Raw genomic sequence first — 26,869 nt, forward strand, 5'->3', positions numbered from 1 at the left:
AGCTTTTTTCCAGGGTGGAAGAGTCAATTACTAAGGGGGAATAGATTTAAGGTGCGCGGGGCAAGATTTAAAGGAGATGTACGAGGCAGATTTTTTACACAGAGAGCAGTGGACGCCTGGAACTCGTTGCCGGGGGAGGTAGTGGAAGCGGATACAGTGTGACTTTTAAGGGGCATCTTGACAAGTACATGAATAGGATGGGAATAGAGGGATACAGTCCCTGGAAGAATAGGGGATTTTAGTTAAGTCGAGCAGCATGGTCAGTGCAGACTTGGAGGGCCGAAGGACCTGTTCCTGTGCTGTAATGTTCTTTGTTCTGTGGATAAGTAGGGTGGATAGAGGTAAGATGTTTTCTCTAGTCAGGGAATCTAGAACCGGGGAGAGAACTTCAAAATAAGGGACAAACAACGTAGGACTGAGAGAGGAGACTTTTTTAAAGTCAAAAGTTAAATGACCCTTGGGAATTCTCTACGCCAGAGGGATGTGGGATCTCAGTCATTGAGAAGGATTAAAGTAGAAATTGACACATTTCTAAATGTCAATGATATAAAGGTAGATGGGGATAATGTGGGAAAAAGGCATTGAAGTGGATGATCAGCCATGATTATGGATGGCATGGTGACACAGTGGTTAGCACTGCTGCCTCACAACTCCAGAGACCTGGGTTCGATTCCTGGCTTGGGTCACTGTCTGTGTGGAGTTTGCACATTCTTCCCATGTCTGCGTGGGTTCCTTCAGGTGCTCCAGTTTCCTCCCACAGCCCAAAGATGTGGGTGTTAGCTGTACTGACCATTCTAAATTGCCCCTTAGTGTCCCGAGATGTGTAGATTAGCCAGGTAAATATGTGGGGTTATGGGGATAGGGCTTAGGTTGGACTGTTGTTGGCGCAGACTTAATGGGTCGAATGACCTCCTTCTGCACTATAGGGATTCTATGATCATATTGAATGGCAGAGTGGGCTGAATAGCCTACTTCTGCTCCTATGTTCCTGTCAATATTGACTTCCCTGCAAAGGGGTTTACATAGGAACTGCTTTATAACAATGGAAAAGTCTAACCCTTGGAGCGAAGGAGTTCAAATCCATATAATTCCAGTGGATTATCAAGCTAGACTTTGTTCCTGTTTTAAAAAGGCATCCTGAGCTTCTTTAAATGCTTGGAGAATGTGGATGCTCTCTGAACATTTAAATGTAAAACACTAGGTGTGGAGTTTTTGTACAGTGATCAGTCAAGCGTAACCAGAGTTTCATTCAGGATAGAAGAATTCCAGGAGCAGGCAGTATAAAGCAATATAATATTTCTCTGGAGCCAACATAACAGCAATAGACCTGGATCAGTTGCTGCAGTATTAGTGTGCCTTTAAATACTTTTGTGCAGTTGTGTAGTTCATCAGTCAGTTGAAAACATACACACATTAATTGCCCACAATATTTGTGGAATGCTTTAAAAGTTTCTCACAAAAGATTGATGTGATTGTGTAGTAGATTGGTGACAGGGTCCAAAATTCAAAAACCATTCACTTCATGGTTAATTCTTGATGGTGGTTTATTTGTTCAGGAGCAGCCCAGTGGGTTTGTGCAGTTATACTGTGGCCTCTCTATGCAAAACCTGGACAAAGGAGAGGTCTTGCCACCAATAGATGTTAATCCTTTGTAATGAGAATGTTTATATGTGACATTTACATGAGCAGTTAAACTGTTTTAAGCCGCTATTTTTTTCCCCTAAAAGAAAGCAGGTCCTGTCTGATCACATTTATTTAGGACTCCAGCTCCTGTGCTTTTGATTTTGTGCACAATTGATTTGCATTTCCTTTTCAATGTCCTCTTCTGAATTTCTCTGTCCTGTATCAATACCACCACCAGGTATGACCCAAATGATCTTGGATTCATTAAAGCGGACAGCTTAATGAGGGCATTGAATTTCCAAACTTTAAGTGATAACCGGGAAGGAAGGGGATCAGTTCTGTCAGCGCTTGGCAAAACAACCAGATTCCAATTGCCAGAAGATCAGCCAAGTATGTATGAATGCTTTCTCTATCCTCCATGAGACTACAGGATAGCTTGTAAGTATTAAACCGGTGACTGGTGGAATGCAACTGCCAGCTGTTCCATGGTCCCCAGTATATTTTGCGTGTCATGCTTTGCTGACACTTAATCAATGAGCTGCGGACAGCAGATGAGTGTCCTGAGGCTCTTTTCCAGCTCCAGTGTGGGGAAAAGATAGGCTTGTGGGGAGGAGCTTTGCAGTTGGGAATGGTGCAGCCCAAGGTGGCTGAGGTCCACATTGTTCTTGTAGAACCTGCTCCTCACAGCCTCATTAATCCCTCCCATTCTGTCAGAGTGTCCACTGCTCAGCAGACAGTTCAAATGGCATTGTGGTCATATTTATGCCATCGAGAAATGAGTTGGGATAGGTAAAGTAACCTTTGACCTGATGCATGATGGTGCCTCCCCATCTTGTGGAAGGCCCTGGGAAATACAGCAACAGAGAATGGGGCAGGAAGATCACCTTCTATTTTAATTCAGCTACTGCTCAGCTTCTGCCTGACAGAGAGAGCTGAATTCTCCCCCAAAATCTCCAAATGAAAATTAGGAGCAACAAAAATAAACTTAATAAAATCACACTCAAGTGCCACAAAATTGGAACAGATTTTTGGTTTCATGTATGTGTAAGAACCCATATGGTGATTGGGAGCTTTGCTTGATGTGCAATCCAAAATAAAGTGAAAAGAGCATCTCTTCATTTCTCATGCAACCCATAAACAAGTAACTAAAACCAGTGCCAATTAATAACCTGCCATACATTCCCCACCGGTTATGGCGTTAATAGAAGTACACACGTTATGTACTTTCAGTAGGAACTGATGGAGGTTGCAAGTTTCAGTGATTTGGTTTTTATATGCTAGCTGGATTTTGTTTAACTAGTGGATAACCTTTCATGTTCAAATTCAGGGACCCCAGGAAGAAGCCAAACCAAGGCAGACATGGAGAGAAAACTGACTTTGGACATAGAAAACTGGTTAAAGGAAAAGTTTCGGGAGGGTTTCAAGTGTATGCTGACTGACTTCTATTACTATGACCAAGACAATTCTGGAAAGGTAACTCTGTGTTCTTTTGGACTTTTTTGACGTTAAATGTTGGTGAAGCTCAAAAGTTGCATTCTATTCTCAGGCGATCTTCGACTTGTTTGTGTTTGTCTGTTCCAGTCAGGAGGGATTACATGCGTCAGTATGGGGGAGGAGGAGCTATAGAGCCTCAATATTCCAGTGTGTGAAACAAGTTTGCTTTTGTCCACGCTCCTATTCAGTTCTTTGGGGAATGTGCCAATTTTCAAGTAACATTTGGAACAGACTGTAGACTTAATAGAATAATTCCAGAGTTGTATGTTGGAAACAATTAAGAGGGACTATCTTCATAAAAGTGCTTGGTAAACTTTTTTTTATTTTCTTGAGCGTACACAGCATGTGTCGGAACTCATTGTCTTATGATTTATGTGTGATATGATTCTTTTTATGAAGACAGTACCCTTTTGCTGCTATTTAAAGAAAATCCAATTTTGTAAAGAGAATATTTATATTACCAAATTAAGGGATTGAGTGACACAATGGAAACTGGGCTGGAATCCAGCCTAGACTGAAGGGATACAGTTTTAACAGTAAATAATTCCATGGAGCTTGTCTCAGTTCCCAGCATGATTAATCCACAATATCAATACACTTCCTGAAATTAAACGCTAATCTACTGATTCAGCTTTGACAGGCCACAAAGCCAATGAGTCTGGGTGAGTAGAGTCGTGGTCATGCTATAATTTTTTAATATTCATGCATTGGATGTGGCCGTCGATGACTAGGCCAGCATTCATTGCCCATCCCTAATTGCCCTTAAGGTATTGAGGTGTCTTCTTGAGCCGCTGCAGTGCATGTGGTATAGGAACACGCACAGCGCTGTTAAGGGAGGGAGTTTCAGGATTTTCAGCCCAGCGACGGTAAAGGAATGGCAATATATTTCCAAGTCAGGATGGTGAGCAACTTGCAGGTGGTGGTGGGGTTCCCATCAATTTGCTGCCTTGTCTTTGTAGATGGGCGGAGGGGGGGACGTCACAGGTTTGGAAGGTGCTGCTGCAGGAGCCTTGGTGAGTTGCTACAATGTTCTTTTCAAAGAAACTTGGAGCAAAGGTGCATGCCAGCACATTGGAGCAAAACTCTACAGAATGTCTGATTCAATGCCCAGTTTAATTTAGAGGGATGCATGCTGTCAATGGCAATATTCTCAGTGATATTTGGAAAGTGGAATTTATGGTGATTAGTTCATCACTTACTCTGTGGAGGAGGCACTCCTCAGTAATACACGGCATTGTTTGCATCTTTCCATAAGATCATAAGGGATTTGAACTGAGGCTTTGGCAGTGGAGAATAGTTGTACAGGGCTCTGGCCTGTCCTAAGCTTGCTTAGCAAGGACCATTATCGCCGGGATGGTTCAAAGCCTGGTATTTGACAGATAGGGTTGGCTGAAAGGAATTTGTTGGTGACTTCCTGTTTTTCCCATTCCTCAATCCAAAAGTTTAAAGTTTATTTATTAGCCATAAGTAGGTTTACCTTAACACTTACATTAACAGGGGAGGAAATAATAATACAATGGTAAACTGTATATTGCAGGATAAATGTTGATATTACCTAATTTGAACATGTTGGGTGGAATATTCCCCAAAAAAATGGTAACGTTTCAAGATCCAACTGAGTGTTTCTCTCCAGCAAAACGTCCAGGTTTTCTCTCCAGATTTTCTGATACCTTGTCAAGAAAAAAATGAGGGGGTAGTGTTTGTACTGTAATTCTTGAGGGATAGAGCCAAAGGACAATGGCAATGCCAGGTCCACAGGTATTCAGGGCACCCCAATCCCAACTTAAAGTTAAAGGGATCCCATGCGGATAAGGGGAACACTCCCAACCAACCCTCAATCACAGAGAGGCAACGTTCTCCCTAAACCTTCATGAATGCGTCACCCCTCCCTCCACTCCCACCCCATTATTGCAAGCATCAGGGTGATCTGACCCTCTATTCTCCCATCATTGTTGGCATCAGGGTACCGGAACCCTCACAAACAACAACATTAAGTCATTTAAGAATAGTAGAATCTATTCAAATCCATGGTAATCAGATTCATGCCCACACTGTTCTCAGAGGCTAAATGGTCTACACTCGCACCTTTATTTTAATATTTGTATGTACCTTGTGCTAAAACAGTGTCAGCACCTAAACCCACTTCTGGGATCTTATTTTACATGAAGGTAAGCAGAGAAAACTTTTTACGTGTCCTGAAAAAGTACAACCTTCGACTTAGAGAAGACCAGCTGAATATTTTCCTTGTACGTTGCGGTCTTCAAGAAGATGCGGCGAGTGTAAGCTACATGGAATTTCTTCACAATTTTCAAGAGAGAAGTGGAAATGGAGTCACTCACAGAATTATAACAGATGAAAACCACAGGTGGGGTAGCTGTTGACAATGCCATATAGCGACATGAGTTTTGCCTTTGAATTATTTCTTTGTTTAATACCTGTGGTAGTGAACTGGTGCTAGAGGAAATGTTTAGGCTACAAAATGTGTGTGCTATAAAATGATTTCAAGATGAATTCTGTATTTAAATGTTTTCAATAGTTCCTTTTTGTCCTATACAGATTTAACAAAGTCAGAAGCTTTTGCTCTCAATCCTCAATAACGGCTCTGGAGGCAAAACTAATGGAACTCTTACATCGCGAATTCCTTTCCCTTTTGGGAAACTTCCAGTAAGTAACGTATTCAATTTTATGTGCCTGATAATTACCATGAACTGATAAGAAAACAAATATTGTGCCAGGAACATGAACTAGTAACATATGAAGTACAATCAATATTGTTACAGGTAAATATTGCAGGCAGTAAGTACTGCTGTGAAGTTGAATTTATAAAGATGTAAAGAATGTAAAATACTAGAGGGGAAGCAACAGTGTGTGGCCCCTTTAAAAGCTGGCTTTGTTCAATGCCGAGATGTTTAAAATGCAGATTACACATACACACTCTAAGTTGCAACATTTGTTTTAGAGACCAAACAACAGGGTTGCCTTGGTAACCACTACTGCAGGTTTTTGCATTTTGTTAGCCTATGAGTTTAAAGAAAACACTCAGCTAAAGGGAACCTATCAGATTTGAATTTGCTGTTGTTGTCAACATCAAACCAATCTGAGTAAAGGAATGTTGATAGGTCAAAATGAATAAAGAAGAGGAACAACTGCCTTGACTTCAGTTGCACCAGGGGTTGAGCCTGGAGTTCAACCCCAATGACAGTGAGGGGAGGAAACCATGGTGGGACAGTTCTTCAATACTGTCCTGTCTCTTGGGAAGTTTGCCAATGGCATGAACATCAACGGCTCCATTGCTCACTGACTGGAAGCTAGTGAGCAACCAGTTTGAAAGACCAATTGAGGGTTGTCCTCTTAGGCTAGCAGTGTTTAGGCAGAGCAGAGCGGCCCCCTGCAATGTGGGGAGGCCACTAGGTGTGTGGAGGCAGCCACTCTGCAGCCTCTCAGTGTGGGAGGCTCCAACGCCTAAGCAAGGAGAGGTCTCTGGCAGCAATGGCATCTCCGATCTCACAACTGGACGATTTTCCTCGTTGAATGCTGTGGTCTGCCTGCTTGGGCCCAGCAGCAAAATGAAGTGTTTTCCTCCCCTGTAAATAAACCTCAAAATGGAGGCATCCTCTGCTATTCCTTGCAGCCTCCATGGAGGTACCTCTGCCTGTGGTGCTACAAAGCTGCTGGTCTTCCAATTGGAGATGGTTTGTAAAACACTTCAAGCAATAGATCTGACAAATCGACAATCCATCAATGCTGCACTGAAGTGTCAGTCTATATTACAACCTTCTAACTCAACAAGAGCTTATGTTTATGTGGGACGCAGTAAAATATCCCAAAGCACTTAACACAAATAATAAAAACATTTTTGACAGTGAGCCACCATCAGGAATGCTAACCAAAAGCTTGGATCAAACGGAATGTTTTTAGGATCATTCTGAAAAAAGGTAGAGAGCCAGAGACAATGGAAGATCAGCCAGGAGAGAATTGGATTAGTCCAGTTTGGATGTAAGAAACATGTGACTGTGGGGTTTCATCAGCAGATGAACTGAGGAAAGGTCAGCAACGGAGTAATGTGAGATCATAAATCCGCACAATGTCACAAACATCACATGTCCACTCATTAGAAGCACATGCAACATGTGCCTTTAAAAACATAACATTTGGTATTATCTGGATTTGCAGTAAAATTGACGAGCAGAAACGAGATGTGATTAGCCAACAGGCATTCTGGTCAATTCTAAAAAGCAGGTACGTTTTTAAAAATTATCTCATGGGTGCTTCATAGTCTAAGATTATAGACAATACAGACAACTATTTATGATGTGAAATTATTAATAGCCTACTTCATGCAGAATTTTGTTTCCCACAGGTTGTACTGGTACCTCGCCAATAGACATGGGGCAAGCTTTTCCCGGCCCGCTGTGATTCCCGAGTAGTGTAGCGGGCTGGGGAAATACCAGCGGCTGGCCAAAAACGGGAATCATGTCTGGCTGGTTGTGATCTTCCCAGGTCATGTTTTTCTGTGTAATCAGCCTTGTGCCAGGCAACAGCGTGAGGCCAATTACAATATGGAAATGCTTACTTGCATCTCTTTAGTGAGTCTGGGTTGATATCATCCAGACTTACTCAAGTTTCTAACTCCATTGGTGGATGTCCACCCCAGCAGGGATCATGTACAGTCCCCAGCAACGGGGACCAGGTGTGATAGCCTTACTGGCGACCAGAGGCCATTGAGGGCCACTGGGAGGTCAGGAACAGGGGATTGTTCCATGGGCAGTGCCAACCTGGCAGTATCAGCCTGGCATTCTGGCAGTACCAAGGGATCGGGGCCTGATGAGCAAAGCCAGATGGTGGCTGAGGCAGACCATGGTATGGAGAGAGATGGGGGAAAGGCAGATTCTGCATGTGGGGGGGAGGGTGGAAGATATACTGGGAGATCGACACATGCGCACTGGCAGCCTCAGCACTCTGATGCAAGGCTTTTGGGTGGGATTAGGCCTCGTACTCCATCACTGGCATATATCCCCTGACTAGGCTGAGTGCCAGAAATACATTTTACTAAACTCGCACATCTGCCAGTTAGCCCATGAAACAAAGAGAAATTGCTTGTTGAGTGAATCACTCAAGGTCCCATTAAAACCACTTACCTTTGGACTCACCATAGTTAGAGGGGTTCACTTGATTCCACATAACAGTAAGGGGTCAAGGGTGGGGAGGTTCAAGGATTAGATCTTTGGGATCCTAAACTGGTGATGCTGTAAAAGGCGGGTTTCTAACACTGTTGCTCTCAAAGACCCCAATTAGAAATGAGTGTGAAGGCCAGAGGTCCAAGCAATCAACAAACCTCTATCCCTGATTCCCTTCCCCTTAAGGGACAGATGTAACATTGATAGGCCAGTCGGTTTGGAGGTGAATTGTTGAGAGACTGAGTAGACTGAGAATATACTCATTGGAATTTAGAAGAATGAAGGAGATCTTATAGAAACATATATGATTATGAAGGGAATAGATAAGATAGAAGCAGGAAGGTTGTTTCTACTGGCAGAAACAAGGGGCATGGCCTCAAAATAGGGGGGAACAGATGTTGGAATGAGTTGAGGAAGAACTTCTTCACCCAAAAGGTAGTGAATCTGTGGAATTCCCTGCCAATGAAGGAGTTGAGGCCACCTCATTGAATGTTTTTAAGGCAAAGATGGATAGATTTTTGAACAGTAAAGGAATTATGGGTTATGGTGAGCAGGCGGGTAAGTTGCACTTTGTGTTTAATATTGCAGGGCTACCATTGTTTTCTGATTTTGTGTTTGTTTATCCTGCAAGGTTTGGCATTAACATGTCTGATGAAGAAGTGAATTACCTGAAGGATCGGATACCACTTGATGCTGAAGGCAATGTAAAATACCTTGAATTCATGTCTATATTTGACAGCTGGTAAGTGTTTCTTTATTCTAGGCCAGGCACATTCCAACGTGAGACTGAGGGTTCCTGATCGTAGAGAACAAACACCTTCAGATAATGTGGCTGCTGACAGTTACTGATCAATTCTTCCACAAAGACTTGCCTAACTCTGAATTGGCAAGGTTGTATAAAGAGAAAAGAACATTAACTGACTTTTATAAAATTTATTGCCACCACATATATGAATATTCACTAAGTAGATGTTTTCCTTGTTAATGGAGATGCTTAACATCTCTGCAGTTGGATAGGTATGTAGATGTGTCTTGTTGCAGCAGGACATAAATAGGATGCAAGACTGGGCGGAGAAGTGGCAGATGAACTTCAACGCGAATAAATGTGTAGTGGTCCATTTTGGCAGGACCAATGGGATGAATGAGTACACTATCAAGAGCAGGAGTCTTAGCAGTGTTGAAGAGCAGAAGGATCTTGGGGTCCGGGTCCACAGGACTCTTAAATCGGCCTTGCAGGTGGAGGATGTGGTCAAGAAGGCGTATGGTGTACTGGCCTTCATTAATCGAGGGATTGAGTTTAGGAGTCAGGAGGTAATGCTGCAACTTTATAAGTCCCTTGTCAGGCCCCACTTGGAGTAATGTGCGCAGTTCTGGTCGCCTCACTATAGAAAGGACGTAGAGGCTATTGAAAGGGCGCAGAGGAGATTTACAAGGATGTTGCCTGGATTGGGAGGCATGCCTTATGAAGATAGGTTGAGGGAGCTAGGTCTCTTCTCCCTGGAGAGACGAAGGTTGAGAGGCGACCTGATAGAGGCTTATAAAATGTTGAGAGGAATAGATAAGGTGGATTCTCAGAGGCTATTTCCCCGGGTTGAAATGGTCGCTATGAGAGGACACAGATTTAAGGTGCAGGGAAGCAAGTACAGAGGAGATGTTAGGGGTAAGTTTTTCACTCAGAGGGTGGTGAGTGAATGGAATCGGCTGCCGTCAGTGGTGGTGGAGGCGAACTCGCTGGGGTCTTTTAAAAGACTTCTGGATGAGTATATAGGATTTAATGGGATTGGGGGTTATAGATAGGTCTGTGGATTGGTAGGTGTTGATGTGATCGGCGCAACTTGTAGGCCGAAGGGCCTGTTTGTGCTGTAGTGTTCTATGCTCTATGTGCATTCTAAGAGATTGGCGAACACAGTAATGACATAAAGTTGCCTTTTCATTCACTAGAGCTGCTTCAGTAAATGGAGGTAAATATAGTCATTTGAATTTTCTGATCATAGAAAATAGGAACGTGAGGAGGTCATTCGGCCCATTGAGCCTGCTCCGCCATTCATTATGATCATGGCTGATCATCCAACTAGCCTGATTCTGCCTTCAATGGCCACAGAATGACACTTACCATTCAGTATGTTTAAAGATGCCCAAAAACTTTGCAGAAAGAAAGACAGGATCAGAGAAAGAGGTATGATTACAGACCAAGAGAGTAAAAACATTTTCAATTTTTAATTTTCATTATTTCTTCAATAATAATTAAAACCTGAGGGCAAGAGACTCCATACTTCTAAAATTGAAATTTCAGTGCCAGGGAGATTATTTGGTGATAATAAAACTTGTGGTGTCAGTAAAAACTCACTTATACCTGAATACACCAACCCCAAAACTGTCTTGGGTGTTTAGTGGTTATTAGCTGCTACGTGATGTCCCTACATAGGTTTCAACACCATGTCTATTGATGAGGCACCAGTGTAGTGCTGCTTATGTAGGATTGGGGTGTCTCTGACTGCAACCTCCAGATTTCTGTGTTTAACTGTGCATGCGTAGGCACCAGAAATTGTTTTCCAATTTACTTCACAATAATGGTGAGCTCTGTTAGCCTTACTGTCATTCTTACCACAAAATCATAGTGGTTCTCTCTTCCTAACAAAACATAACAACTTGAAAGTTTTACATTAAGTGTAATTCCTGTATAGACATTGGATTTGAGGATTATTATTTTGTAATATGTTGGATCGAAGTAGCTATCATCCAATCTGTAATTGGCAAAAAAAATTAAATTAGCACTCATTCTGTATGGTGCCTTATTATTCATCTTATGGAAAGACTCTTCCCGCTCAAAAAAGACAATAGGATTAGGGGGCACAGCCTCAAGATAAAAGGGGGGCGGTTTAGATCGGAGTTGAGGAGGAACTTCTTCACTCAAAGGGTGGTGAATCTCTGGAATTCTCTGCCCGTTGAAGTGGTGGAGGCTGCCGCGCTAAATATTTTTAAGACGCGGGTTGATGGGTTTTTGATAGGAGAGGGGATTAAGGGTTATGGGGAGAGGGCGGGAAAGTGGAACTGAGCAGCAACAGATCAGCCATGATCTTATTGAATGGCAGGGCAGGCTCGAAGGGCTGGATGGCCTACTCCTGCTCCTATTTCTTATGTTCTTATGTTCTTATTGCAGATTAACTGCATTTTAATACAGAAATCCAAGGCATTAACCCCATATTTTATAAAGTTGATATAGTCATAAATATTAGAAGTATTATTACATGAATGCAAAATGATATAGCTAGAGAATGACATGCTTAATGACCACATCTCATACAAAATGTCTTAAAATATGTCACACACAGTGGTAAATGTCTGAAGGACAATGGTGTGGCATTTGGCTTGGTAAGTGCAAATGACCTTCTTTGGATGGAGTCTGACGTACTCATTCTTTTCATGTTGTGTGTCAAACTCATCATGGTAGAACATTTTTTTCAGCAATTAGCTGGTTTCAAATTTCTACTAGTACAGAACATTTTATCCTACAGCTGTACAGATGAGGAGCCCTGCCCCTATTCTGTTGAAAAAAGAGCTATGTTCTATAAAATTGATAGCGTGACTTGTAAATGAGAAGGAAAAATTTCACAATTTTAATATCACAGCTAATTACTGATTTGGAGCTTACCTTCTTATCTTAGATGATATTGAGAATTAAGGAGCAGAATTGTAAGCAAGGTAGTGCTATCTAAAAATAGTTTAGTAGTATTACTAATAACTTTTATCTTGTAACATTTTACAGCCCCACTGGAGTCACAATCTATGATTTGGGAACCCCTGCAAGACAGAATATAATTTTGCATGGAATGTTGAGTCCTGGCTCATTTTACATACTAAACTGTCAATAGTACCCCACTAATGGCAAAATAGCACCATGACAATTAAGTATCTGAATATATATAATATATTTAATTGGGTTAAATGTGGAAAATTAGTAAGGTTTCCCATTCCTGAGCAATTTCCCAATTCAGCAATCTTTGAAGCAAGTACAGTAGTGTGAATATGAGGTTCAGATGCCCCCTACTGACAGCTAGTATCAACTTTAGTCTTTGCAAAAGCAACTGACGCCATTGGGACTGTTTCACCAGAAGGTCTCAGGAAAGGATAACCACTGATAGGGAGAAAATGATAAACAGTAATATTTTTGATTCTGAAATTAGTAAAAAAGAACACCCTGTATTTAATTATGGATTATTTAAATAGTAAAAAATTGCAGCATGCTGCTGTGCAGAGGGACCTGGGTGTCCTTGTGCATGAATCACAAAAGGTTGGTTTGTAGGTGCACAGGTAATTGAGAAGGCAAATGGAATTTTGTCCTTCATTGCTAGAGGGATAGAGTTTAAAAACAGCAAGGTTATGTTGCAGCTGTATAAGGTGCTGGTGAGGCTGTACCTGGGGCACTGATGGCAGTTTTGGACTTCTTACTTGTAAAATAACATACTGGCATTGGCGGGGGTGCAGAGGAGATTCACTAGGTTGATTCTGGAGTTGAGAGGGTTGGATTACAAGGAGAGACAGAATAGACTGGGGTCTATACTCATTAGACTTTAGAAGAATGAAGGGGGACCCTTTATAGAAATGTATAAAATTATGAAGAGATTGGGTAAGATAGAAGCAGGGAGGTTTTTTCCACTGGTAGGTAGAACCAGAACTGGGGGAGGGGGGGTGCATAGCCTCAAAATAAAGGGGAGCAGATTTAGGTCTGAGTTGAGGAGAAATTTCTTCACCCAGAGGGAATTGCCTGCCTAGTGAAGCAGCTGAGGCTACCTCGTTGAATGTTTTTAAGGCAAAGATACATAAATTTTTGAACAGTAAAGGAATTAAGGGTTATGGTGAGTGGGCGGGAGGAGGGAGGTGGCTGAGTCCACGAAGAGATCAGCCATGATCTTATTGAATGGTGGAGCAGGCTTGAGGTGCCAAAAGGCCTACTCCTGCTCCTAGTTCTTATTTATCACTAATATTTAAAATGCAGTAACAGATCAAGTGCTAAGTGACATTTATCTTGATTGCTTGATAGTAAAGGTGCAAAGAGTCTTTTGTGTGACAAGTCTGTGATGACAAACCTCAGCAGTGAACATTCAACGTACAAAGAGCAAGGCTTAGGAAGAACAACTGATCAGGTAAAGATTTAGAGCTACTGTTTTTGATTTGAAATGTTTGTATTTGATGCGCTGTACCAGTTTTGTTATTACCTTTTTCAGACAGGAGGACTTGGGTAGAGTGAGATCTTATTTGCCATATTTATTATGAATGGTAGGCCATCCAGTAGATCCAATATCCAAGTTCTTTTATTGGTTAAATAAGGTCCATAAGCTATTAATGGGTGGGAGATTGCAGGGGGTGAGCTCACCATTTCCCAGCAAGGACTTCTGGTGAATGAAGCTGTGTAGTAGGAATGTGCCTTCAGAAAATTAACTCGATTGTGGAGAGTTATTGGAGAGAGTTAACAAGATGAAGTTAAGCCAAATATTGATAGCTATTCTAATCTGACAACCTTCTCAGCTTCACTGAGAAATCTTGAGTATGCATTGCTAATAAACTCTCTCATTTCTGATGCATGCCCTAATGCTAGGTGGGTGCTTTTCCTATGACAATGTCAACCTCAATGTTTAGGTATAATTTTAATGACTGGATCACTACAAGTTCAGGCTGCTAATTGTATTGATTGATGTTAATATATACAACCAGATAATATTGATTGGTTACTTGAACACATATAAAAGAATACATCTGGCAGAGGGGGTGAGTCAAGGTAATAGGTATATTCCTATCGTGCTTCACTTTGTGATTATTTCCAAGTAAAAATTGGCTTCAGCACTGAATGACTGTCAATAATAGAACCCATGCTTTTCAATGGAAGTTGATTCTGGCAGAGTATGAAAAGAGCATGTGAAATAACTCAAATTCTAACATTTCACCATCACTTCTTCCATCTAGATCTCCAGTATTATACAGGATCTTGTGAAGCAACAATACCAAATGGTGGAACAAAGCTTTAATAAGCTGGATAAAATGAACACCAGACGATTTTCGCCTGAGTCAATGTACCAGATGTTGAAGCAGTTAAGGAAATGTTTTCCTGCGTTTCCTATTAAAGTTAATGGGATTGCAATTTCATAGTGGCAACAGTTATTCCCCCCTTTTTACCTTGTTCACAGTGTTTACTTTGTTTTGCACAGGTTTGACATCCAGCCACCAATCACCAGACATGAAGTCAGGAAGCTGTGGAACACCTTAATTACCAGTCAGGACAACACTTTGGATTTCTATGAATTTGTTCGACACTTTGGATTCTCACCCAAGTCAGCTTGTTTCCCAAATGCTAAAATATGTCCACCAGTTAAAGGGGACAGTGACTTTCTAATCCGATCGAGAAAGCTAAACTGTGACACAGAGATCATTGAGGATAATCTACAAGCTAAGGTGGAGTAATATTTCAGTTATGAAATTGATGTATATTATATTAGTTGTTTGTGATAAATCTGTGTGCAGCATTTTTATTTACCATTGTGTTCAGTATTTATTTAGATTCCACTTAGAGTCAGAGGGTGGGATTTTCTGACTGTTGGAAAATCCCACCCAGCTCAATGGATATTTGCATGATCCGTGATCCACCTGTCGTGAATGTAGCCCAATCCATTATGCAAACCAGCTTCCCATCCATTGACTCTGTCTATCCTTCCTGCTGCCTTGGCAAAGCAGCCAGAATAATCAAGGACCCCACGCACCCTGGACATTCTCTCTTCCAACTTCTTCCTTTGGGAAAAAGATACAAAGGTCTGAGGTCATATACCAAGCGACGCAAGAACAACTTTTTCCCTGCTACTGTCAGACTTTTGAGTGGATTTACCTTATATTAAGTTGATCTTTCTCTACCCTAGCTATGACTGTAATATTACTGGGGTCTTTTCACTATTTTCATTCTAAGTGCTGAATCTGGGCGCATTCAGATCCGACTTGGAAACCTATTCCCAGGCACCCCCATATGCACTCAGCCTGAAAAAAAGTAGCGAATTTGAATCATGCTGTGGGTGGGACTTATTGCACCCAAAACACTGCTGCTCCAGTCAACTGCACATGCACAGTAAAAAAAATTTGAAACACACGTCCCTCTCACATTGTAAAAAGCAGAAAAAGTGGCCTGGGGAGCAAAAAGCAGGAGCGATGGTCCCCACAGATATCACCCCACTCCCACAACATAACTGATCCCCTTATTCACCCACCTCCCCATGCTATCCAGACCTATCGCGACCCCATTTCCCCCACCGATCGTCCGCAGAGTGGCAGCGGACCCCTTCCTTACTCCCCACCCCCCCACCAAACATCCATCTGGGCCTCCCTCTTCTCCCCCGTCCATCAGAGAACCATCTGGCTTCCCCCCCGAACCAGAAAATGATCGAACTTCCCTCCTTCTCCACTTCCCACCACCAGAAAATGATCTGGCCTCCCCTCCCCATCCCCCCTTCCAACAAGACAGCGATCTGGCCCTCCTCCTCCCCACCCCCAACACCAGAGAATGATCGAGCCTCCCTCCTCCCCTGCCTCCCTTCACCAGAAGATGATCGGATGATCAGGCCTCCTTCCCTCCTCCCCCCCACCAGAGATCACCTGACCCACATCCTCCTCCTCCCCCCACCCCTCCCCCGACGCCCCCACCAGAGAAGGATTGGCCCCCCTCATTCCCACCCCTCCACCAGAGATTGATCCTCACCAATCCCCCACCACTACCAATCTAAGTCAGAGACTCTGAACTTATCTCTTCAGAAGCTGGAGCCCCGGAAACCGATCTTTGCTGAGCATGTCTGTTTTGCACCGAATCTGCACTGGCTAAAGCGATGGTAAAGGGGGAAATGCATTTAAATTGATGTCGCGCCCACTTCGGGCGTAGTTCCGATCATGGCCATTTTCGGGCCTTGGTAAAGTGGGAATCTGCGGCGCAGATCATGCTGTTCGCCCCACGCCCAACTTTACCAAGTTTTCGCACCCGGAAATGGGCACAACACAATAGTAAAATCGAGCCTTACATTCCACACTCTCTTGTTTCCTTCTCTATGAACAGTATACTTTGTCTGTATAGCACGCAAGAAATAATACTTTTCACTGTAGGTTAAGAAATGTGACAATAATACATCAAATCACCAACTGCGATTCCCATGGCGGGCGGGAAATTTCTGCCCATAGAGTCATACAGTGCAGAAAAGGCCCTTTGGCCCATCGAGTCTGCGTCGACAATATCGCCAACTAAAGTCTCTCTACTCACATTTTTCCCATATCCTTGAATATTGTATGTTTCAAGTGCTCATCCAAATATGTTTTAAAGGTTTCCAGCCTCGACTACCTTCCCAGGCAGTGCATCCTAGATTCACATCACCCTCTGAGTGTAAATGTTTTTTCTCAAATCCCTTCTGAATTTCCTGCCTCTTACCTAAAACTGTGCCCCACCTCATGATTGACCCTTCAACCAAGGAGAACAGGTGCTCCTTACACACCCTGTCCATACCTCTCATACTGAGATTCAGCATAAGAGATAAGACAAAATAGATATAGCACAAGACAGGGTGATGTACCCTAATTTTATTGTTTTTGATTTGATTTATTATTGTCACACGTATTGAGATACAGCGAAAAGTATACAGACAAAGCATGCCATTCATAGACTATAAAGGGGTGAAGGCCAGGGCAGAATGCAGAATATAGTGTTGTAGTTACAGTTGGGTGAAGAGAAAGATCAACTTAATGTATAATAGGTCCATTGAAAAGTCTGATGGCAGCAGGGAAGAAACTGTTCTTGAGTCAGTTAGTGCGTGAAGGCACTACGTTGGCACAGTGGTTAGCACTGCTGCTTTACAGATCCAGGGACCTGGGTTCGATTCCCTGGCTTGGGTCACTGTCTGTGTAGAGTTTGCACATTCTCCTTGTGTCTACGTGGGTTTCCTCCGGGTGCTTCGGTTTCCTCCCAAGTAAGGTGGTGGAGGCAAACACGCTAGAGTCCTTTAAAAGTAACTTAGACAGGCACATGACTGAGTTGGAGATGGGTGGATATAGGAGATCCTTTTAAATAAGGGTCATTAGCGTTGGGGCGTCCCTGGTAATGTAAATGGGTATAGTATGATAATAATGTTTTTTCTCTTTTCATTCACAGGTTTTAAGTTGGTCCACCTCGTGTCCAACGAGGGGCATACACGCGATGGGTTGTACTGGGGCTGCTCTTGGTTGTTCAAGATTGGCCTAGTGCTTCATGTTGTTAGTGTGTGCCTAAACTGGACCAGATACTGGGCAAGACAACAGCTCAGTGACTATCGCTGATTGCTGTGCAGACACATGGATTTGGGCCGGTGTCTGTGGGAGTTTGCGCATTCTCCCCGTGCTTGCGTGGGTTTTTTCCGGGTGCTCCGGTTTCCTCCCACACCCCAGAGATGTGCTGTTAGGCTGATTGGCAGGAATAAATTGTCCCTAAATCAGTTTCCCTCAATCTGGATGGCCATAAAACATTAGACAGGGGTCGTGGGTAGAGAGGTGGACTGGTGGTGTTGAGATGGCGGCGCGGGCTCGTTGGGCCGAAAGGCCTGTTTCTCGGGCTGATTTTGTTCTTTGTTCTTTGTTCTTTGTTCTCCCACAGTCCAAAGATGTGCGGGTTAGGTTGATTGGTCACGCTAAAAATTCCCTTAGTGTCCTGTGATACATAGGTTAGAGGGATTAGTGGGTAAATATGTTGGAATTTAGGGGTAGGGCCTGGGTGGGATTGTGGTTAGTGCAGACTCGATGGGCCGAATGGCCTCTTTCTGTACTGTAGGGTTTCTATGATTCTATGATTCAACGATCTCAGACTTTATTGAAAACCAGCTCTATTCCCTGCGGTGTTTCCATTCAGAATTGGTATCAATGACATACTCACTGTAGAAATGTATAGAATTTTGAATGACTGGAAGTAAGAATCAGCGTCAGAAATAATTGAACAGCTTGGTTGATCATGAACTCACCCTGAGAGTCCTTACCATCCATGAGCTTCATCTGACCTGTGAGCTTTGAAGTCACTTGCTGCTAGCTTTGTGCTCCATTTGGTGTGGTGGTGAAAGATATCATGCCGTGTTGTTTAACGTGTTGATAAATATGTCAAGAAATGTTATAAGAATTTGCTTAGTTCTGTCTTTCCGGTTTTTGAAATGAATAGCTAATGATAGTGTGGTTCTTCAGATGGCCTTGGCTAAGTGAATTACAAGCTTAAAATCCTACTGTATATAAGATAAATCAGCTCACATAGTATATGATTATTTGTTGTGATTATATAATAGAATAATGTACTTTGAATATATTTATAGAATCATAGAAAATTACAGCACAGAGAGGGAAGTCAATCATACTATTCTGTGTGTGCTAGTTGAATATATAAACTACCATTTAACTCGAAATTCCAGCTATTGGCTGATCGCCCTGTAGTTACAACACCTCAAGTGCTTATCCAAGTGTTTTTTAAATGCAATGAGAACTTCTGCCTCTTGTCACTTTTTCAGGCAGTGAGTTCCAGATCCCACCACCCTCATGGTAAAATACTTCTCCTGAACCCCTCTTGAATCCTTCTACCAATTACAAATGTGCCCCCTAGTAATTGACCCCTGTGCTAATGGAAGTAGAACCCTGATCTGAGCCGCTCATAATTTTATATTACAGAATCCTTACAGTGCAGAAGGAGGCCATTTGACCCATTGAGCCTGCACTGACAATAATCCTCCCAGGCCCTATCCCTGTAATCCCATGTATCAACCCTGCTACTACCCCGATACTAAGGGGCAATTTATCACGGCCAATCAAACTAACCTGCACATCTCTGGACTGTGGGAGGAAACTGGAGCACCTGGGGAAACCCACGCAGACACAAGGAGAATGTGCAAACTCCACACAGGCAGTAACCCAAGGTCAGAATCGAACCTGGGTCCCTGGTGCTATGAGACAGCAGTGCTAACCACTGTGCCACCATGCTGTCCCTATATACCTCAGTTAAATTTCCTCCAAGTTCCAAAGAAACCAACTTCAGCCTCTTTCCTCATGGCCAAAGTTCTCCATTCCTGTCAACATTCTCCTAAATCTCTGGACATTCTCTGTAAAAGTTCCTATCACCTACTAAATATAGCCCACTGTTGTTAGCTTAGTGGCCCGAGTGGATCAATGGGAAGAGTCCATGGGTGTTTTGAGACGTAAGTCATTGTGGAGCTAAAATAACTAATACATGAGAATATAATGCAGATTTTTAAGCGCTCTCCTATAGAACAAGTTCGGTGTTAAATCCTCTTAAGTAGACTTCACAATGATACAAAATCACACTGCAATTGTAATTGTTTTAGCTTCAGCTGATTCACAACAGGTTTATAACACAAGCTGGTTGGCAAGTTGGACATTAGGAGTCTAAAACTTCTCAGTAAAATCACTGAAGTGATTTGATTTTGATTACAAGTAGATAGATAAAAATAGACAGAAGCCAAAAAGAGACTCACAATCCTTTTAATAAACACAATACAGCCACTGCCCAATCTGACTTCCATTCACACTCGAGAGATTCTTTGTGCAGCAAACCTACTCGCCCTCTCCCGATTTCTAATCTTATCAATTACCATCTTATCATAGGTTCGGCTCTTGCTGGATGACCTCTGGGCAAGCTTTCGTGAGTTGGATCAGTTTAATACTGGTTTTGTTACTAAAGAAGAGTTCAGAGACACCCTGATGGACCTTTGCGAGGCACTGAATGACCAGACCTGTGAGACAATCGCCAACAAGTTTGACCATGGAAAGAACCGGTTAGTTTGTGCCCAGTTGTCTGGTTTCGAAACGATTTCCTCCTCAGATTGCACCATTCCATCTTGATTGCATTGATACAGAGATGAATGAGGATCCACAAAAGTATACCTAAGCATATTAGTATTAGGGAATAGCTTGGAGTCATCAATGTATTTTTCATGGAGCAGTGGGATGTGAGTTCACAGGCACAAATTCACACATCTAACTTATGACCTTTTATTTATTGATGGGGAGGAGAATCCAATTCGTCTGCAGAATTTGGCCATTTCTTCACGGGGAGGGACATGATACTGGTGCTTGCCATGTGTTGATGTAAAGCGGGGAGAGGGGGGCAAACAGATAAAAACAGAGACAGAAGGATGACATGTCAGTATTCTTATTAGTGGTAAACTGTTCTAAAAAAATGCAATTCAGGCAATTTTGAGACATTACAGCAACTGGCAGCACGGTGGCACAGTGGTTAGTACTACTGCGTCACAGCACCAGGGACCTGGGTTCAATTTTGGCCTCAGGTCACTGTCTGTGTGGAATCTCCCCATGTCTGCATGGGTTTCCTCCCGGTGCTCCAGTTCCTTCCCACATTCCAAAGATGTGCGGGTTAGGTTGATTGGCCATGTTAAATTGACCCTAGTGTCAGAGTAATTTTGGCAGGGTAAATAAGAGGGGTTATGGGAATAGGGCCTGGGTGGGATTCTGGTTGGTGCACACTCGATGGACCAAATGTCCTCCTTCTGCACTTTAGGGATCCCGTGATCTATGAACATGGCATAAATCATGTAGCACCGTTAATGGCGGGAATCCTCCAGTCTCACAAGTCCCACTACCAGTAGCACAGAGAATTTGGTGCTCAGCCAATTCTCCATTCATTGCAGAGGGACCAGAGAATCCTAGTCCCAGGGTGAGATCAGAGAATTCTGGTCAATGTAAGAAAACATTTCCAGAGAGTTTACAGGAGCAAAATATGAAAGGGAACCAAGCTTTGAGCAGAGACTGAAAACAATAGCTTCAGCCTTTCAGATGTTTAAATGGAATAACTTTCTACACATCCAGTATTGGATGATGGACAAGCAGTTGGATGATTTATCAAGGGTGGAGAGATCGAGTACCGTTACAGTGAGGTAGCGCTGGCTATCATCAGTGTACGTGTGAAATTGAATGTTACGCTTTTGGATAATGTCGCTGAGGGACAACATGTGAAATAGGAAGGGGGTCAATGGTAGATCCCGGGGGACAGCGGAGGTAATGGTGTGGGAAGAGAAACCATTGCAAGGATCAAGCATCAGGAGCAGCCCCTGTTGCTCTTAATTAAAGATCACCTTATATGGCGGAAGGTGTCGGAGAGAACTGGGAATGCGGTCTTAGCATTAGTTGTTGTCAGTGTAAGCCAAAGCTACCTTTTGTCAGGACAAATGGAGGGGGGAGGTCAGACAGATCCGATGGTTAGCCCAATCGCTCAGCACATCTCACCAGTCTTAAATCATAGCATCTCTACAGTGCAGAAGAGACTGTTCAGCCTATCGAGTCTGCCCCGACTCCCTGACAGGATATCTTACCCAAGCCCTCTGCTCTACCCTATCCCTGTAACACCACAATCCACCATGGCTAAACCATGTAACCTACAAACCTTGGGACATTAAGGGGCAATGTAACATGGTCAATCCACCTAATCTACATATCTTTGGACTGTGGGTTATTTTTTACAGCTGCCGTATGCAGTTCTCAGCATTCCTTCATGCACTACAATGATCAAAAATTAAGTTTTGAAAAAATAATTGATAGTTAATTGGTCACAGAACCAGCACTATTGAATAAATCACTGCAACTTCAATTAATTGTGTTATATAATTTTGTAGCTTTTTCAAGCTTCAGTGAAACAGTCTCAATTTCAGATCTTAGTCACAAATATAATTGAAGTTTGTGCATTGGTATAATTTAGAGTTGATTTTTCTTTGAAATAATTATATACATACTGTTTAGGATTTCTTATCTGGAGTTTCTTCAGCCGTTTGAAGACCGAAGGAGATCAGTCAGGTTTAACAATTTGAAATCTCCAAACCAAAAACAACAACAGCCAGAGTTCACAATGTACACAGAATCCATGCATAAAGGTCTGAACACTATCACTGAGAAGCTTCGAAGAAAGGTAATAAATTTGCACAGACTTAGCAGTCAATCTTGTATTTCACCTTGTGACAAGCCAAGTATTTGTAATAGATTGACAGCATGTGGCAGGTTCATGTTGCAATCTGCTTCGAGTTGAAGATTTATTTATTAAATTGTAGAGAGCACTGAACGACAGTCCAAATACAAGAATCATATCACAGCCGGTTCGTTAGTCTGATCATCTTTTTGAGACAGACCGAGGGTTAGGGTGGCACAGTGGTTAGCACTACTGCCTCATAACACTAGGGACCCAGGTTCAATTCTGACCTCGGGTCACTGTCTGCGTGAAGTTTGCACATTCTCCCCGTGTCTGCTTAGGTTTCCCCTGGGTGTTCCAGTTTCTTCTCGCAATCCATAGATGTGTGGATTAGGTTGATTAGCCATGATAAATTAACCCTAGTGTCAGGGGGATTAGTAGGTGTAAATATGAGGGGTAATGGGAATAAGGCCTGGGTGGGATTGTGGTTGGTGCAGACTCGATGGGCCGAATGTGGAGTTTGCATGTTGTCTGCATGAGTTTCATCTGGGTGCCGCAGTTTCCTCCCACACTCCAAAGAGGCGTGGGTTAGATTAATTGGCCATGCTAAATTGACCATTGGTGTTGGGGGGTTAGCAGTGTAAATACTTGGGCTTGTGGGGATAGGGCCTGGGTGGGATTGTTGTCGGTGCAGACTCAATGGGCCAAATGGCCTTTTTTTCTATGGTAGGGATTCTATGATAGACTCTAGAAATTAATTTTGGATAGTCGGTGGAATTAAGTATCAGGCGCTATGTAGGCACTATGGTTGTGTGCCATTGCCCATGGTGTGTTTCTAGCCCCTAATTTTTCATTTCATAAAATAGAAAGATGCAGGATAGTTCTTCACAATTGCAACTGTAAATTCAGTGTGTATCCAATCTGAAAAATATGATGAAAATTGGAGGAACAGATGAGTGGCAGAATCAAGCCACTTCCCTTGCTGGTTTAATTTCTATTCCTTAATCTGTGACATTGAGGGCAATTTGGAATTCTTACTTAGCTGTAAAAACATATGTGATCGATAGGTTGTAAAAATTAGTGAAACTACCTGAGTATCCCTTTTTGTCCATTAAATGAGGTAATGGTGGGATAGTGGTAATGTCACAAAATAATAATCCAATGACTCAGGCTAATGCTGTGCAGACATGGTGGGTTCAAATCCCACCATGGCAGTCACTTGAATTTGAATTCAGTTAATGAAATCTGGAACGTAAAGTTAGACTCAGTAATAGTGACCATGAAACTATCATCAGTTGTCACAAAACCCCATTTGATTTGTCCCTCTTAGGGATGGAGATCTGGCCTGCATGTGAATCCAGATCCACAGCAAAGGAATTGATTCTTAACTGGTTTCAGAAATGCCCTAGCAAGTCATTCAATTCAAGGGTAGTTAGGGATGGTCAACAAATGCTGCCCTTATCTGTAATGCCCACAGTTGTAAAAAGTCTGTTATATCTTAAAGGTGGCAGTGTAATGTCCTAGTGAGCACTGTAAAGGAAGTGACTTAAGAATCCTTTACTCCTTTCAAGCATCGGCTTCTTTTTATAAATTATTAATTGCTTTTTACAGAATTTTCTATAGTTACTGATACTTCTCCGCTGAATGTAATGCTGCATTGTAGGGTGTAAAGTTTATTTACCAGTGTCACAAGTGGGCTTACATTAATAGTGTAATGAAGTTACTATGAAAATCCCCCAGTCACCACACTCCGGTGCCTGTTTGGGTAAACTGAAAAAGAATTTAGCACGGCTGATGCACCTAATCAGCATGTCATTCGGGCTGTGGGAGAAAACCCATGCAGACCCGGGGATGTGCAGACTCTGCACAGATGGTGACCCAAGCTGGGAATCAAACCCTGGTCCCAGGCGCTGTGAGACAGCAGTGTTAATCACTGTAGCACTGTGTTGCCGTTGTTCTATGGATGGCTTAGACATTTGCAGTACTTTGTCTGAATGGTTATTCTTAACATTGGCAGGTTTATTGACCATGAGAAAGAGAGCGAGATAGAGGGATGGACAGCTGACAATGCCTGTTTTCACCTGACAGCCATTAAAATACATTGTTGGGTGTTGCTGAATTGTGATTCAAGAGATTTTGGTTCTGCAAAAGCAGAAGCCAATTGCTTTCCTTTCTCTCCTGCCGAGCTCAAATCTGACAACTCGGTGTAAAACGATAATTGAATCTGCAACCTGCCTGATCTTCACAAGTTTCAATACAGATTGCACGCACCTACATAACCAATGGTTACTTGAAATTAGCTTTAAAAAGGAATTAGTTCACTGTTACATTAAACTGAAGCTGCAATGATCTTATGCTTTTGTAGATGTTTAGCACTACTAATCAGGTAAAAATATAAAGGTACCATTGTAGAAATTAGAAGGAAAATTACAAATCTTGGAGATCAGGAGAAAAGCATTCATGGATGGTCAATTATCATTTGTGATTTAAAAAAACAGGTTAAAATTTTTGGTCTGACCCTTCTTCAGCTTCAAGGTATTGATATATTCAGTTATAAAATGTGAGGGTAACATGCTAACGTATTTCAAAAGTCGCTGATTTTGCAGGATCTGGTTATAGATACTGAAGTGAATGCAATGTCCAATTCTAAGATTCCATTGTCCTGTTCTTCTCCCTCCTGTAGCTGGCTGGCAACTGGAAAACCCTGGAAAGAGTGTGTAAAAAACTGGATTGTACCAGTACTGGATTTCTCACCTTGCCCGAATTTCGATCTGTTCTTCGACTCTGTAATATAGTCTTGGATGAAGATGAAATTTATCATATGATGTCAATATATGACGAAAACATGGAGGGCAAAATCAAATATTCAAATATTATCAACAAAATCTTCAAGGCTCCATGAATATCACTTGTTTTATTCAGTTTCTACGGATTTGTTAATTTCTGGTGTATTTCTCTGTATTTAAAAAAAATTCTTATTCCATTTATATTTTGGCTTTTTTAAAAAAAATTAATACTGTGAAAATGCGGTTTTATGACAATCATTGGTTTCAGGATCTTGGATGAGTTCTTTTGGACAATCCCAGAATGCAGATACTCATTTAACTTCACAAATGAGTTGTTAATTTGACACTTAAGGGATCTTGGATATCTTGGTTTGTAAATGTGTAAAATATCACGTTATATTAAAATAACAACAGAAGATGCTGGATAGATTCAGTAAGTCAGACACAATGGCTAAGTGAAATGAAGTGACAAGTTAATGTTTCAGGAGAAAAGAACAAATGGCAGGAATTCCAGCCTGACTATAAAATCTGCGGGTGTCATCTGAGGAAATTCCCAGCGGAGGCATCCAGACACTTGTGCTGTGGTTATTAGTCTCTGCATTTTCAGCCCCATGATTTGGGATGGGTTCAATAGCATTGTGGATGGTACCATTCAATACCATTCTGAACTCAGTGGAGTTTAATAGGATGGGGGGACGGACCTCATTGAAACTTACAGAACATTGGAAGGCCTGGATAGAATGGGCATGGAGAAAATGTTTCCATTAATAGGACAGACTTAGATCTGAGGGAACAGCCTCAGGGAAAAGGGATGATCCTTTGGAACCGAGATGAGGAGGAATTTCTTCATCTAGAGGGTGGTGAATCTGTGGAATTCATAGCCTCCACAGCTGTGTGTGGCAAAGTCATTGACTGTATTTACAACAAAAATAAGTAGGTTCTTGCTTAGTAAGGGGATCAAAGATTACTGGGAAAAGGTGAGAGAGTGGGGTTGAGAAACATATCAGCCATGATTGAATGGTGGAGCAGATTTGATGGGCTGGATGGCCTAACTTTGCTCCTACGTCTTATGGTTTGGCCCTCAGGAACCTTGAGTGTCACTTCTGGAATTTCAGACTCTATAAGCATTTGAGGAAGCCCCTGTCTCACAGAACCCACAACAGTCTTTCTGTCAGTTTTGGATTGCCAACAGGTGGCTCTGTCTCCACAACATAGTGAGGAACATGCTGGAGACATATTTTCTTTCTTGTGATATCGTTGGCACACGCATGCCTCATCCAGCCTGAAGTCTGTCATTATCACTTGACCTGCCAATTGGAAGCGTACAAGAAGCAAGCCATGGAGAACGAACACAAGCATTTCTTTTTTTATCCATGTTTGACCCAAACCTGCCACAAAGCTAATGGAAGGCTCAGTGAAATCCAAATCAGAATGGTTAGGCATCACTTGGCACTCCTCTTCTGAGGCTTTTGTGAAACTTGCTTTCAGATTTGGCTGTTGATCTTAAAAGCAAACAGCTCAAAATCTACAAGCACTTATTTAGGAGACAGATTCAGTATCAGCGGCACTGCTAGGCTGCCCATATTAAGAAAAAAATCCAATGATCCAAAGGGAGATCAAAGTGTCCAAATTCAAGTCAGCCCAGGCTTCTCCCCTGACTGCGTTAATTATTTGTTTAACATCTCATAAAGCGCATTTCACTTTGTAGATTGCTGGGTATGACAAGAGGATTAAGCAATTCGTTGTGACGTATTCAGCTTTACGGCTCCAACTGCGTAATCTCTATCCCTTGCACAATACCCACTCAATATGAAGCCATGCAGCAGCATCATTGA

At 42.3% G+C, this 26,869-nt stretch overlaps 1 protein-coding gene across 1 annotated transcript in view; it reads left to right on the top strand.

The window, feature by feature from the left end:
• Positions 1–25,193, top strand: part of LOC145354574 (EF-hand calcium-binding domain-containing protein 6-like) — a 37,095-nt gene extending 11,902 nt beyond the window's left edge. The window contains exons 4-14 of the mRNA XM_080206038.1: positions 2,951–3,096; positions 5,286–5,482; positions 5,674–5,781; positions 7,291–7,356; positions 8,926–9,036; positions 13,336–13,438; positions 14,256–14,380; positions 14,498–14,741; positions 19,938–20,107; positions 22,086–22,251; positions 24,932–25,193. Coding sequence (XP_080062164.1) covers positions 2,951–3,096; positions 5,286–5,482; positions 5,674–5,781; positions 7,291–7,356; positions 8,926–9,036; positions 13,336–13,438; positions 14,256–14,380; positions 14,498–14,741; positions 19,938–20,107; positions 22,086–22,251; positions 24,932–25,150 — 1,655 coding nt within the window. The 3' untranslated portion in view covers positions 25,151–25,193. The remainder of the gene's footprint in view (positions 1–2,950; positions 3,097–5,285; positions 5,483–5,673; positions 5,782–7,290; positions 7,357–8,925; positions 9,037–13,335; positions 13,439–14,255; positions 14,381–14,497; positions 14,742–19,937; positions 20,108–22,085; positions 22,252–24,931) is intronic.
• The last annotated feature ends 1,676 nt before the right edge of the window (positions 25,194–26,869 follow it).

The sequence above is a fragment of the Carcharhinus amblyrhynchos genome, chromosome 17, assembly GCF_965287045.1.
Source record: "Carcharhinus amblyrhynchos chromosome 17, sCarAmb.v2.hapA, whole genome shotgun sequence".
Taxonomy (NCBI): domain Eukaryota; kingdom Metazoa; phylum Chordata; class Chondrichthyes; order Carcharhiniformes; family Carcharhinidae; genus Carcharhinus; species Carcharhinus amblyrhynchos.